The sequence below is a fragment of the Merops nubicus genome, unplaced genomic scaffold (assembly GCF_000691845.1).
Source record: "Merops nubicus isolate BGI_N331 unplaced genomic scaffold, ASM69184v1 scaffold9891, whole genome shotgun sequence".
Taxonomy (NCBI): Eukaryota; Metazoa; Chordata; class Aves; order Coraciiformes; family Meropidae; genus Merops; species Merops nubicus.
Genome location: NW_008586454.1, coordinates 86,630 through 102,259, shown reverse-complemented (window position 1 = coordinate 102,259; position 15,630 = coordinate 86,630). Strand labels below are relative to the sequence as shown.

Genomic DNA, 15,630 nt, shown 5'->3' with positions numbered 1-15,630 from the left:
TCCTGCTGATTTATGAACAATTTTTTGGATTTAAAGATCCAATTATGGCAAAACTAATCTAAGAGTATTTGTGTTGTAGTTACTTAACTATATATCTTGGTCTTGTCTGGAGACTCTCTCAATTGTTGCCTGCTGGAAGCAAGCCTCATGGCAGACACAGAATAGTCATGGATGTGACTTCCCTGCTCCTCCACATTCTCACATAGTCTACCTGTCGCTTCTCTTTGTGTCTTCCACACTATCCTTTTCTCTGGTAAGGAAAAGTTGAAGGAAATCAGTGTTTCTTCCACCAATAGACTAGAGATGATGGACTGTCCTTTCTCTGTTTAAGACCATATGTTTTTGGCCTTTTGGCCAGGAACGTTTAGCACTCTTGTCTGTGGTTGTGCAAAAGGATAGAGACGGCAGGAGGTAACATGAGGAATGGTTCTGCTCATCACTGCCGAGCCATCTTCTGTGCATTTTTCATTTCTTTCTTCTGTGTTGTGCAGCAATAGGGACATTAATGGGCTCAAGTTGCACCGGGGGAGGTTTAGATTGGATGTTTGGAAGAATTTCTTTACTGGAAGAGTGGTGAGGCATTGGAAGAGGCTTCCCAGGGAGGTTGTGGACTTACCATCCCTGGAGGTGTTCAAAAAATGTGTATATGTGGCACTTCAGGACATGGTTTAACGGTCATGGCAGTGCTGCGTGATGGTTGGACTTGATCTTAGAGGTCTTTTCCAGCCTTAATGATTCTATGATTCTGTGCTTCAGCTCATCATTTGCTGCTGTTCTGTCCATTAATACAGGCACTTGATTTCATTTGCTTATAGTCACCATGTCTTTGAATACTTGCATCAAACAGTCATTCACCCCCAACCCTCCTAAAGCAACTTTGTGGTACTCAGCAATTGCAAATTAAAGCGGAAAGTGTCCTTTGGTGCTTTGATTTTCCGTAGTTGCAATGTCTGGGGAAATACTGCAATAGAAAAATTCTGTGTTGAGGTGATTCTAGAAAACATGTTCACATTAGAAATCCCCAAACTGTACTTTATTTAAAAATGTTTTAATGAGCTGCCATAGTCAGTACATTAATCTGTTAAAGAGAAGTTCATGGGACTACATTTCAAATCACAGAGTGGAATTGAGGGAATGTGTTAGAGGTGACATGCTAGGTTTTCATGGTAGAAGGTATGGGTTTGTTCCCTCGTGCCTTTCCCAATATTTTGTGGTGGGAAGCCATTGCAAACTCTATCATCGTATAATAAGAATGAAGGAAATTCTTAAATAAGGAAGTAATTGTGATATTCTTTAGCAATCATAGAATTGTCTTTATACTTCTGAGGAAGATACTACAGCAAAAGAGACTTGTGAACAACCTCAAGTATTGTCCCGTTATGAACAGAAGAACAGAGTCAGGAAACTGAGATTTCCTGGTGAGTTGTGCCTGGCTGAAGATTATATTTCCCATTCTGAGGAATGTCTGTGAGAACATCTCTGTTTTTGTTGTCACTAGGTTTGCGCTAGCATTGAGGAGCCGTAGGCCTGTGGTGGCATCTTCGACATCTTCATTGGAACCGTACACAAAGAATGCCACAGAAAAGACGTCTGGAAGAGTCTGTAGTCTAAACAGCCAGACAGTAGCACACAAGGAGAGACTGCGAATGTCCTGGTTAACATAACAGATTCTGATCTCAAAGTTTGCACCATAACCATTGCCAGATAACTGACAGCCATTGTGGCACAGCAGAATTTGAGGAAAGGATTTGAAGAAAATGATGTCTCTTATTTCACCCATTATGTCTGCAAGCCAACCTAGTCACATCTTCCTTCGTTTTAATGTTCTTATTCTCTTCCTCAGAGACACTTGGCACAGTCATTTTCTGTACTGCAGTAATTTATAAGTTCTCAAATACAAGTTCTCTCAGGGTATGGACTTCATGAGGGTGATAACACCTTCTTGATTGCTGATCTTCTTAGTTCCTTGGTAGTAACTTGTGACATTGCATTCCTGTGATATGGCCAGAACTGGATTTCAGCTGCTTTTAAAATATTACACATTAGACAGTAATGAATGGGTGAAAAGATCCTCTGTGAATCTTTACAATGAAGAGGAGCAAAAAAAGTATCAAAGATCTGTTTTGATGTTATAGTTTTAGGCAATAATGTTAAGGAAAGCTAAATTAAGGAAGAATATGTTAAACAACTGTTAAGAGCATGAGCCAAATCCAAATGTTGCTCTTTTAAACTTTGATCAATTTTCTGTTCCATACTTGAAGGAGTTATGGAATGGCAGTTTTGGAGAGGTAGAGGATTTGCCTGAGCCTGTAGGTCTCATCCTGTAGGCTTGTATAATTCTAGACAGTATGAAGATGAGAAATAAAAGACTGAGGAAAACAGCAAGACCCCCCAAAAAAGAAAATGAATGCAAGCACAAGAAACATGCAGGCAGGAGTGATTAGATTGTTTAGATTCCTTAATTCAACTTCTACTAAGTAGGCAGTACTGCTCAAAATTTTTGGCACCTGTTCTTGGAATTCCACCTATATCCATATAGGTGATATATTCATCTAATTCCTCATGTAGTGAATGGTGAAGAGAATTTCAGAAGATGAAAAGTAGGCTTTTTTAGGTTTATCCTTGTGTAGTTGGAGAAATTAAATCCCATCACATTTAGCTGAAAAAAAATGAGACAAGTCTATGCCTTGTAAGTGTCACAAATAGAAATAAGTAATCCATTGTCTAAAAAAATCAAAAGAAAATTAGTGACATCATAGAATTGACAGAACTGCATTTAATTTATTAATGCAGCATATAAAAAGGAAGGTTATCTTAAATAGGAAACCCTGAAGATGATATCCACAACTCATATTGATATTGAATTTTGATTGTTTACACATTTCTGCTAGTATTATTTACTCTGTGCAGTGTGATTATCTAAAATAATCATCTAGTTTGTAGTAGTAGTGATTTATAGTTGGAACAGTCTTTGTTGAAGACTGTTACCAAAGTTGTTCTGTTAAACAGGGAAGAATCTGCTTGGCTTTTTTTCCTGTGGGGCATCAATACTGTGTGTAATACTGGAGACAGGAAAATAACTTTCTATACCAATGTCTTTTTAATTTTTTTTCTCATCCTTACATTTGTAATTTTTGGCACCTTGCCCACTGCATAATTCTGCCCACGCAGCTGCAGGAGGTACTTGCGTTTAAACTGTATTTAGCTGACCACTTCCAGTTTCTTGCCTCATCCTAGAAAAGTCTTCTACATGCATTTCTGTTTGGGTCAGTCCTTTTTGCATTTAAATTAGGAAAATGTTTTCACTGCAAACTAAATTTTAGGGAATAAAACCTCACTCATCAACTCGCCTGTGTCTACCTTTTGCTCTCCTGCTCCATCCACTGCAACAGTCAATCTTGTAGGTACTTCTTGTTCTTTTTGTACCTGCAAGACTCAAATTGTATTATGTGTAACTTAACAGCAAGCTAAAAACCTGCTGTTCTTATCATCTTCCCCTTGACTGTGAACAGACCAACCACTTCTTCACCTCTAGCTTTTATATGCTTATCTGTATGATTAAGAACAAATATAGTAGCTGTTTGCTAGGCTGTGGATTCCCTGATGTAGTTGTGCCAAAGAAATAGTTAGGAGTGGTGGTAAGACCATCCATTCTCAAGTGTCGTTCTTGGTCTTGGCTCTAGATCCTATGTGATCACTAGGAAAATACTGGAATTTTAAATCTTCAGCATATGCTACCATAATGAAAATGCATAGGACAAAAGATCTTGAAAAACAAAGTGCTTGGGTTTTGTAGTGGAAGAATTTGTGAGATTTCCATCTTTCTTCTCCTCTGAATAAGGTATATTTTGTTAGTTTTTACACCTTGACTAATTTTAGCTTTTCTGGTATCTCAAAAATAGAATTTGCTCTTCTGCAAAGCATTTTTGTTACTGAGGATGAACATGTAAGACCCCAAAGAGCAAATAGCAAAGCATTTATACCAAGAGGGGACTGTATGTCATTGTCTAGTTTGTACAAATATAACCATATAGCTTTAATCATTTGTATGATCAAGTGATTGAAACATGTTGAACATACATGTTCTGTACATATGTTGCATGAGATTTTCACATACAACATACTAAAATATAGTGTAAGCACATGGAATTTGTCAAGTAGAAAAGAAAAGAAATCCTTTTGTTTTGTTAACATATTAAACAGAGTGAAGAATTATTTCAGCATGAATAAAAGACACTTCCTTTATTATTAAAAGTTGCTATCAAAAGGTTCATCCTTTCAGTCTGGATAACAGCATGATATATGAGTGTTACTACACATGCTGCCGTGCATTTCCCTTTCAAAAGAGGAGATGGCTCCCTGAAGACACTTCCATAATATTGTCCATCAGGGCTGGTACTAGAGGAGACATCCTCTAGTGGGTTTGCTTTTTGTGTGTGTGTGGTGTTGTTTTTTTTTTTTTTGCTATATGTCTGTGAGTGTCTGTGTGCATGAAAGATGTGTTTGTTTTTTTTTTCCCCTGAAAAAGTGACTTTCTAAAACAGCATAATGGGCTTTGGCCTTGTCTCTCTTCTGCCAATTAAAATGCTAGAATTGCCATCAGTTCTGTATTTGAAGTTCCTGTGGGAAATGTATGTTGATGCCATACTCCAAATTGTACAGGTGTAAAGAAAGACACCATATATATGGCACTAAAAATTTGTTGTTAGCCCAATTAATGTTTTAATGACCTAATACTTCAAAACACTATTTCTGTTATAATAATACATCATTATAGTCAAAATTAATACAAAAAAACTTACGTAAAACAGGTAATACTGTTTAAGAGAAAAAAAAAATAACACAAAAATCTGCTTATTTTCTCTTTTGCTATGCTCACCCTGCTAGCATTCCTCAGGGTCCTACCCTTGGCACCTTTCTTTTTCTTTGTGGGAAGAAACAAGAAAGGAGGCTGGTGTTGGTCTCTTCTCCCAAATTACTGATGATAGGGTGAGAGGAAATGGCCTCAAGTTGCACCAGGGGACGTTTCGATTGGATATTAGGAAGAATTTCTTCACTGAGAGAGTGGTCAGGCACTGGAACGGGCTGCCCAGGGGGCTGGTAGAGTCACCATCCCTGGAGGTGTTCAAAAAATGAGTAGATGTAGCACTTGAGGCTATGGTCTAGTGGTTAGGGAGATGTTGGGATGAAGGTTGGACTTGATGATCCTAGAGGTCCTTTCCAACCATAGTGACTCTATGATTCGGTGATTCCATCATTACTGAGTGGAATGGGTGCAGGGAGGTTATGATAAACTCAGCACCTTGAGGTCTTCACTAGGAGGAGCTGATGTTCATGACAAGGGTTTCTTCCCTCTGTTTACTGGGTGGAAGCATGCTGTTGATGCTCTCTCATCTTGTGTGTTTTGTTCAGTATGGATTAAATTTTCCCAAATTATTTTGTGGTTTTCCATCTTCTTTGTAGTCTTTATTGCTGTTTTTTTCCCCAGATCATGAGGTTGCACTCTTGCAGCGACTGCTGATTGACCACTGACACTGACTGTGTACAGTGTGGGATCTCTGCTATCATCCCTTGACTGCAACTCCTGCATACCACACTGGCAGTTTAATCCCCATAGGATACCTGCTTATTACTACTATAAATTAGAGCTGAACAAAACAACCTTAAGCAATAGTTATCTTGACTGCTGGTCAATTACTTTCAGAGCTAAACCTAAATCAGCTCAGGCAAGGCCAAGACAAACCCAAGTCCAGATTAATAAATTAAATATTTAAACATTATCATGTCTGCAGAGCATTCTTTTTAGTTAAATATTTAGCTTCCTTTAAAAACTGTTTTAAGGACATTGAAGTAATTGGAGTCTTGATTGCTTTCATTCCATGTGATAAATATGTGCTTACTGACGTTCCTTTATATACAACTAACATGTAGAATGAACTATTCTGTACTTGTCCTGGTTTTATATGGCATTGTGGGTTACCTTTAATACAATATTATATTTTTTCCTAGCTTACAAAAGAGAGTTTTAGTAAATGAAACTTTCCAGCCTAGTATTTTTCAAAGTGGGGATGGGAGTTCTGCTATTAACATGCAGAATTGAGCACTTTGGCACATGGCTTTGGGCCATGGAATTTGGATTTCTGGAAAACATCAACGTTTTTTTCATTCTCCACATCCTGTCATTTAGATTAAACAAGAGAAGATCAAGAGTTTAATTGTTTAGACTCTTCATTTGCTGAACAGAAGTAAGTTCATATCGGGTAGGACTTCCCTTGGTATGTTTAAAATAGGTTTCCGAGTTTTGGATAGTAACACCAAAGAAGTTGCTTTGTCCGTGGAGTTCAGTTACGATCATTCCTGAAATGAGTTCTGGAAATCTTTCTTAGTTCTAGTCAGACAATTGTCTACTCCACATATTACAAAAGCTTATCTTTTATCTTACAAACAAGCAGCCCCGCAGTTTCTTCCCCTTTACGTAATACCATGTCAATGTGGTTAAACATGGTATGATTGAGCCAACTTTTGGAACATCTCTCCTAGCCCTATAAACTCTTCAGCCACCAGTGCATGTGTTGAAGTTAAAAAAAAAAAAAAGCACAACCAACCAAACCAAACCAACCAACCAACCAAACCCAAAACCAAAACGAAACAAGAAAAGCACCAGTCTGAACTCAGGGCAGCAGAGGCTATCTTGAGTCATGTAGGCACCTGAGTTCTTAGACACTTCATTAGAATTTTCTAAGTTGTCTTATTCTACTGCAGAAGTATTCCAAATTAGTCACCTATTTATGTTTTAAGTGTTGTAGAGAAAGTATCAACAGACATGGTGCAAGTGAAAATGAGAGTCCATGCAATTCAAAAGCTGACTGTTGTGCTTCCCTTTTGAAATGATGTGCCATTAAGGAAGAAGTAATACTTTACTTTGTCTAAGAGGCAAACCTCCATTAGGAAAGACCACCAATGAAATAGTCCCTGTTTCTTTTTAAGTCAATAGCAAGATTTCCATTGACTTAATTGAAAAATAACTGATCCCTGATGTCTAATTATTGGAAGAGAGTTAATATGTTAGGGACACCCCTTGAAGAAATTTTATTCTAGAGTATCTGGGTTTAATGTAGAAATCTGATTACCAAATGAATTAATATTTTAAAAATAATTTTTCAGTTATATTTACAGATTGAGCAACTGTTTATTATCTCAACTAAATTAAACAAAAAAGAAGAAACGTAGAGCACATTCAGGCAATCAAAAGCAGTTTTCTACTTCAGTGAGAGGTAATCACACTATAGACTCCATTGACTGTAACTCGGACCAGGATTCAATTGCCTGACTCTGGGCATCTAGTGCATTTATTTGAGATGCTCTTTAGGGACTTCTTGTTTGGCAACCTATCCGTGTAAGGGGCTCATGCTTTTGAGGTGCAGTGTTATATTATAGAGTCTCCTGCATTGCCAGATGTAGAAACAGAGAATTTCTTACTTATTAATCCTCTTAACTTAATAATCTCAGCTAATGAATAAGGAAGTAACCTAAATAGAGCAATATTGGCTTGCAGTAGTGGAAGCCTGCTAATGCATTTAATATTTTCCAAATAGAGGAGAAGAAAATTAAACAGTAGAGCTGTATATTTGCAAGATTCTGAAGCTGCTAAAAATGCATACATTGAAAAGTTATCTGACACTGTATTTTTAACTTTTTTTTTATTGAGCAGCATTTGTATTGTCATCTCCTATTCCCTTTTTGTTTTCAGCACTTGCAAAGATTTCAGCTGGAGATGGTATATTTTGTCTCTCAACTCTTGTCACTCTAAATGTTATGTAAATTCACCTTTGCTCTACTTAGAAATAAAATGCAAATCATATCCTTGCCAGAGCTAAACACTTATCTAAGTGAAATCAGAATATATACTGGAAGGTTAAAACTGAGGTTTGCTTTCTATTTGAGAAAAATCACAGGATGATATGTTACTTTTTGGGCTATAAAAATGTATATAAAAATATCAGAATTTTAGCTCAAAGACACGTCCTTCTTCTGAATTAGGCTTTTGAGATGCTTTTTGTAGTGGTTGTTTTGGGTCACAGAAGATGAGGAGAATAATTGAACAGCAAATACTCAGGATTTTTTTTTTTTTTTTAATGGTAACATGTTAGAATTTACAGGCGTCAAATATTTCTGATTTAAGATGAATGGTCAAAACCAGTGGGGAAGACCAAGAGAGGCAGGGTGAGCTCTGCGAGGCGTATGGAAAGCTTGCTGGTGATGCCAGTCGCAGTAGCAGGGTTGACAAAAGGATGGTGGCCTCAATGCCTCACTGCTGCTGAAGAGCACGCACAAGGGGAAGCAGGAGAGCTATTGATAGCGTTGGCAGCAATGACACCACGAGAAATAAACAAGAGTGTTCCACTTCAGTCAAGAAATCAAAAGCCTTTCATGAACTTAATTAAGAAACTTCTCTGACAGCAGGGACATACTAATTGTCTGTTACTTCCTCGAAGAACGAAATCAAAGGAGCTCTGCAAGCAATCAACTTTCGTACCTGCCAAGACCTGAAAACTAAAAATAGGAAGTAGAGTGAAGAAGGGATTTCAGAATTGTTTCTAAGGAATTTCCCTTACTGAAGACTTTGAGGTTTAGGTAAGGGACATTATTGGGAGAAAACTGGGGGGTTGGACTCGATGATCTCTGGAGGTCCCTTCCAACCCCTAACATTCTGTGATTCTGTGAAAATAAGGATACAACACTCAAAAGCCTTTTGCCACTATCAATGGATTTTCTTTTCTTTTTTTCTTTTTTTTTTTTTTTGTGAAAGTAAGAGCTTATTTTTAAAAATTCTATGATTCACATTACCTAGGGTTTTTAGTAGCGGTGGTGAATAGTTAAGTTAGAGCATTGAGAGCCTTCTTTCTTAAGGAGGGACAGTTGACTTTTTTCATGACAAGAATCTGTTTTCTATGAATTTGAAAAGTTTTCAGTAGTACAAATGACAAAGGGAAATGCATATACCTGAATGGACAAGAGAATTTTTTTTTTTTCTGAAGAAATTGATTGCCATTTTTCTTTGTGATTAATATGAAATACTTATGTAGGAGTCTTCATCTTTGAATCCTGGGTGCCATAAAAATGCAAGTTGATTTTTGTACTTTTAAAAATTTCAAACAGGCTTACTAAGAATGCAGGAAAGATTTTAAGAAATCCTTTGTAAGCACTACAAAGAAGAAAATAGGGTAATGTTTTTAGTATTTTTTCAGACATGGAAAGACTAATGTAATGCTTTGTGTATGTTCACAAGTATTCTGTCAAGTTTAATATGGAATATCTTCCAGGGAAGGTGCCATTTTAAATGGCTAGTCTACCTGAGTAACATGGGAATGATACAGCTCCAGTTGCCTTTATTTGTCTGTCTTTATTCCTCACAAACACAGATACAAACTGTTTAGAATTGTAAGCTGTGAGGTACACAGAGTTGGTAAGGGGTAATAAAGAAATGAGGACAAAAATCTAGATCTGCAGGCAGTAAGAGGGTTTTCCAGAAATGTCTTTTAGACAGGAAGATACTGGCTGATTTTCAGATGGACATACTAGCACTGCTAATATGTACAAAAAGTGAGAACATTAGCTAAATATTTCTGCCTGTACATGGCAAAAAGTGGAGAAGTATGTTTGTATCCTGGAGGAGAAGTCATTTCCTACTTTAATAGTAACCAATAGAAGTCTTGAGGAAACACCTGCTTTGGATAAATATTTTAAAATAAGTAGGCCTGAGTTACTTGTGCATAAGGAGACTAAAAAGCTCGACTGCAGAAGTTTCTGGCTGACTGATGCTCTTTTCTTCCTTGCTAAATCTGGGAAATCAGGAAAATTCTATGAATTCATGAGACTCCTGACTTACAGACAGTGTTCAAAAGGGTCACTCAGTTGACCAAAGAGGCTGTTGGACCATTAAGCCTGATGTTCCTTCATGGCACTTGTAATAGAACAGTTGGAAAATGGTTAAAGGAAGAACACAATTCTTAGGGCGTTATGTTTTTAAAGCTTGTTGAAAGGTCCATAAGGTTCAGTTAAGGACTACAATAATGCTTCAGGAGCCAGAGAAACTACTTTGCAGTGGAGGATTTAGAGATCTCTATCTGTTTAGTCTATCACACAGGAGATCAAGAGGTGTCTTGGTTATAAAGTGTGAACATTTTCATACACACACGGTGTCCACCACTAAAAGCTTTTTAATCTAGTGGTGGAAGGCAGAATAAGCTCTGAGGGATGGGAGTGGAAGTGACTGTCCTTGGAATAAGGGCATGCATTTTTAATGGTGAGTGTTATTCACCTAGGAATGTGTTGCAAGGATGTTAATGGGTTCATACTGTACCTCTTCCTAAGTCAGGAGCAGGTTTCCTAAATGAACTAATTGACATGTTTTACGGTGCAGTAAAGACAGTTTACCTAGACTTACGGCTTCAGTATATTCCATGGATATACTGATTTTCCAGTATAATGGTTGCAACCCATCCACTGTTTGTCTCACTCATCAGTCATACATAGCACCAGTTATAACTCCTTGGTAATCAACTAGGGACTGGTACAAAGGATGTAAAACCATACTTCCACACTCCTCCAGTCCGTTTGGCTAAAGAATCTATATGAAACACCAAAGTATCCCCCAGGTGCCTTGACCTAACAAAATTACATAAAATAGGATACCTAGTGGATTTCAATTCAGACTTGTTATCTAGAGACACTATCATTTGCGTTCCTAACATTCTGCTTCCTTCTAGTCTTCCTCACATATATTTTGGTCTTCTAATGACCTGTGACATAAAAAAAATTACAGTAGCAATGGCAGTGAGCACAGGCAGATAATCTAGTACAAGAAAAAGTCTCCTATAACTCAGTCCTCATCACAGAAGAAAAAAAAGTCCTGTCTGTCCTTCAGTTTTCTATATCTTAAGTCCTCCTAAAGTGTTAGAGATAGCATTTCTCACTAGCACAATCCCAGTCCTTTCAGGATGTTTTTCTCCTACTTTTTGAATACACACATCATATTAGAAATACCAGGATTTTATTTCGATAATCTTGGCAGGAAGAAAATGTGAGAGTTGCTGCTACCCAGAGACACTTAGTCCTTGACTGTTTTCAGGTGGGAAAAGTACTGCATTTTATCAAGCAAGCTAGAATTATGGACCATCATTCAACATGACAAATTTGTCTGGCAAATTGTACCCAACTTCCTGCTTTTTGGGAAGCTGGCAGATATGAGGCCACATCAGTGACATGATTGGATGATGTCAGTGTTCTGGACCCAGCTCATCTTGTTGCTGTTCTGGCTTTAGACCGAGGCACGGTGCAATGCACAGATGGCTTGGTAGGTGATTCTCTCTAAAATGTAGAAAAAGTCTCAGTGTTTGTACTGTTGGCCAGCTCCAGGAAATTTCTCTAAGCCTTGAGGTTTTCACTTGTACTTCAGAAGTGCACTGATGGCTGTTCGGATTATACCTGATGGAAATAATTTTTTAGTTGTTCCATTTGTGTGGGGAGAGGTGATAAGAAATCGTCATTTTATGCTTCGAAGGGTCTCACTCTAGGTATCCATACAGCTTCACTCTTTGCTGTTGTGTTCAGCTTTTAGAGAATGTTGTACAATGTGCTGGATTAAAATGTCACTTAAGCACTCTTGACACACAGTTTTGGATTTTACATCATGTACTCCAAGTAAAGGGAGGGAGTGACTTTTAAAAAACATACCCAGAACAAGACTACAAAATAATGTTCCTGTTCTACAACTGTGAAATATCTGAATTTGCCAGGACAAGTCAGTGATCATCCAACCCACAGGAACTCTGCTTACATGAGCAGAAGCTGCTGGCTCAAGTGGTAAGAAGTCTTGATGTAAAAGAACGATACTGTTCCCTTGTATCTTTTTCCATCTGGAAATCTTTGTTTAGGTTAGGAAGATACTGAGCTATGATAAGAACTACATCCTTACAGCTTTTGTCTCTCTAAATGAAATACCTTTTTTTTTTTTTCCTAGAGAAAAGGTAAGAGACTAATGCTATGGTGAGTTAAATCCAAGTATTCTGGAAAAAATGCTTAAGTGCTTTTTCTATGGACACAGCTACACTGGAGTGTCAGATTTGTACCTGGAGCCTTCTGTGGCATTAGAGCACATTTTCTGTAGGGCTGACCTTACCGCAAGCGAGGGCTCACCATCCTGTAGCAGTCAAAAATGGCCAGGGAGCCTGAAGCTCTGTGGGTGCACATTGCTTAATGGGCTGTTGTGAGAACCACTGTAGAATAGTAGAAGAATATTAACCAAGGAAAGCCTTTGGAGAAACTTCTTTCTGCCAAATTTATGGGTATTTCACAGTAGCAGGCAGAATCATAAAACAGGTTAATAGACTTTGTGTAGTGTTTCCCAAAGGACACTCACTCCTGTTATTTAAGATATTATTGGTTTAAAACGAGCTCTCGGGGTTTTCTGTCGGGAAATGTTTTTTCTTTTTTTTTTCCCTCTTAAAATCATACCTATGACTAGTATGGCTGCTCAAGAGAGAATCCCAGTAGGTCTGCTAGATGTGATTAAAGAGCATGTGGCTAATGAAGCATCCTCTCTTGGTGTCCTTCTGCTGTGCTGTTGTATGACAATTTTCCAATATGCATTATTAAAGGAATAAATCCCCATTTCGATATATTAGGAGTACAGAACTGTGTGGACCTAATTTCTTTATGGGAATGTCTTTTCAGAAGAGTTTGAGCATAAGCAGTAAACTTGGGAATTAATCAAACTGGTAAGAGAAAACAGGAAGGAAAGGAGAAGAAAACCTGAAATTAGATGTCATGTTTTTCTATAGGCCTTACTGTGGAGGTTTAGATCAAAGGAAGAATAGTTTATACTAATTTTTGGCTCATACTTTCTACTCAACAACTTCATCAGATAAGATAGTTTTGCAGAAAAAAATTATCTGCTCACCAGAAAAAAGGCTTCATCTGAACCTCTGAGAATAATTTCAAAATCAAGAAAGTTTTCTTATAGCAGCCATGAGCAGTCATATTTTGGGGAAAAAATAGGGAATAAATATGTTCATAACATGCTATGGGTTTTCTTTTACAAATAGTATTCCTGAGAACACTTAACTTCAGCAGAGAGTACATTAAAAGGAGGAATTAAAGTAAGTCACAAATGTAAAAAGCCTTGAAATTTTTAATTTTACCATGTGCCATGCTTAAAGCATAAAATAAAACCAGTTAATGTTCTCATTTTCTAATTTTCTAATTCCCTAAAATGCCATATGCTTTTCATTTGTGTTTACTTTGGCATCCAGAAGAATGAAGAGAATTAAATAATGCTGGAGACAAGCTTAATCATTATCTTGTGTTCAAGTACTTTGATGGTATATTTAAAATAGATGTGTGAGCCTTTTCTGTTCCTTGTAATATGGAAATTATAAAGGAAGGTGAACAGGATGATAAATTAGAGATGCTCTCAGCGAGGCTGTTAAATTATTTTTAGGTAGAAGACATACTGTACACACTGAGCTTCAGTCGAATATAATTAATTTGAAACGTTATCAGTGTTGTGCTTGCAGTCCTATTGTAATCTGTTTTCAGTTCTGCATCTTGCTGGCTCCTATCACACCCCTCACTGTGAGATCTTTTCCTGTTCTGCACGTGTCCTGTTTGTTACCACCATATGGTAGTTAGAATTTCAGTAGCTTTGCTCTGTTTACAGACCACTGTGCTTTGTCATATTTTTGCTGCTCACCCTGTATTGCCATCTGATACCTATCATCTGTTTAACACATTGGATGCCAAAAATACGCAGATTTTTTATTTTTTTTTCAAATGCATGTGTGAGAAAGACTGATTCAGAAAGCTGTTCTAATAAACATTGTTCCAAAGTAATTTCCTGTTATGTTGAAACAGTACGCACACTTCTCAACTTTCCAAACTTCTTAACAGATGCCCGCTGACTGAAGGGCTATGTTGCAGTACTGGGGATTTTTTTTTCCCTTTTTTTTTTTTTCTTGTATCCATTGCACTGTTAGTGGCAGACCGTGATGTCTTTCCCCACTGCGTGATTGTAACAGAAACAATATTCTCAGAGAGTAGCAGGCTCTATTGTTACCCTGCCTGCTAATTGCGATTTCATTAGGGCTGCACTCAGTAGCTGTTTTTGAAACTGGTTTGACAGATAAAATACACGATGATCTGCAAGTGTTGGCATTCGTGATGGCTGATGCCATTTTAATCCAGCATTTCAATCTCTCATGATACTGACACCAGAAAAATCACTTCACTAACTGTAACGATACAGTTAAATTTTGGGGGCAGGTGAACAAATAGTATGAAAAATGACTATATCACTGAATAGAGGTAGAGGAGCCTGTGGAGGCATTTAGGCTATTAGACATGATGAATTTTTAATTCAGTAGTATTTTGAGATGCAAAAATCTTACTTTGCTGGGTGTTCATAAGCTTAAATTTTAGATGCGCTCAAAAGCTTCTTGATTGGGACAAAGAACAACAGCAACCACGGTTGTGTACCCGTGGCAAAGACATAATTCTGTGGTCATCTTTTGCCAGCTTCTCTGGGTATTGCTGCACATGGGGTTTTTCAAACTGACTTAACACCCCAAAAGTGCAAGTCCATAAGGGACCAACTCCCTGTACACTGTAGCTGATCCCTTAAGACTTTGGGTGGCCCCAGCTGATGGGCAGTTGTGCTCTCCACTGATTTAGATTGTCTCTGTTGTAGGTAACTTGGTTGGTCAAGACAAAGTCTTACTGGGTTATGTGATTTATCCAGCTGAACTTAGGAATGCTGCTAATTAATGTTGTTCAGTTGGCTTCTCTTTTATTTTTTTTTTCTCTCTCATGCACTGGTTTGTTAATATGTCTAGTGGTTAACAGTTCTGTATTCAGAATAAGAGAGCTAAATACTGGTACCTGTGTTTGTGATTTTGTGTAGGTGCAAACTTCTGCCTTACTTTTAAAAACTCTTCCTTAAGATTTTTATTCGTCTCTTTTTCCCCTCCTCTCTCCAATCCATAAATTGAGCTTTTCTACTCTTAACACCTCCCCTCTGCCCGCCCCCCCCTTCAGGCTTTTTGCACTTTGTTGTGTGTGACTTTGAGTCGTTCTCCAGGTTATGGCTGGTTGGTTGCGATGTGATGACCATCCTTAGGGAAAAAATACCATACCCACAGTAGCATATTCTGTGATTCAATAAATTAATTCAATAAATTGAAGAGTAGACCATTTAAGTCTCTTTTGCTTCACTCTGAAAACACATTAGGTTTTGTTTGTTCACAAAAATATGATTCTGGTGACATTTAGCTCAAATAAATGAAGTTTGTATTCCATAATAAAGTGAAGCTGATGTTTTTGAAGAGAAAATAAATCAAGTTATTCTTTCCTCATTGATTTAATATATTTTAAAGGACATTTGCTGCCAGAGCTACTTCACAAAATAGTATTTTGCTGGAGAAATTTCCTATGGGGCTGAGAGACTACTGCTCCAAGGATAATTTTCTGCTTCTTTCAGTGAAGTAATGGCATTAAAGCATTGTTATACCATCATGAGCTGAGGCTGGTCAGCTCATTCAGGAGACACATTTTGTGTGTCATACAACATGTGGA

General features: G+C 37.6%; 1 protein-coding gene across 1 annotated transcript in view; it reads left to right on the top strand.

Annotated features, from left to right (window-relative positions):
- LOC103780962 (regulating synaptic membrane exocytosis protein 1-like) overlaps positions 1-15,630 on the top strand; it is a 105,662-nt gene that overhangs the window by 8,886 nt on the left and 81,146 nt on the right. Inside the window, exon 2 of the mRNA XM_008948667.1 lies at positions 1,499-1,654. Coding sequence (XP_008946915.1) covers positions 1,499-1,654 — 156 coding nt within the window. The remainder of the gene's footprint in view (positions 1-1,498; positions 1,655-15,630) is intronic.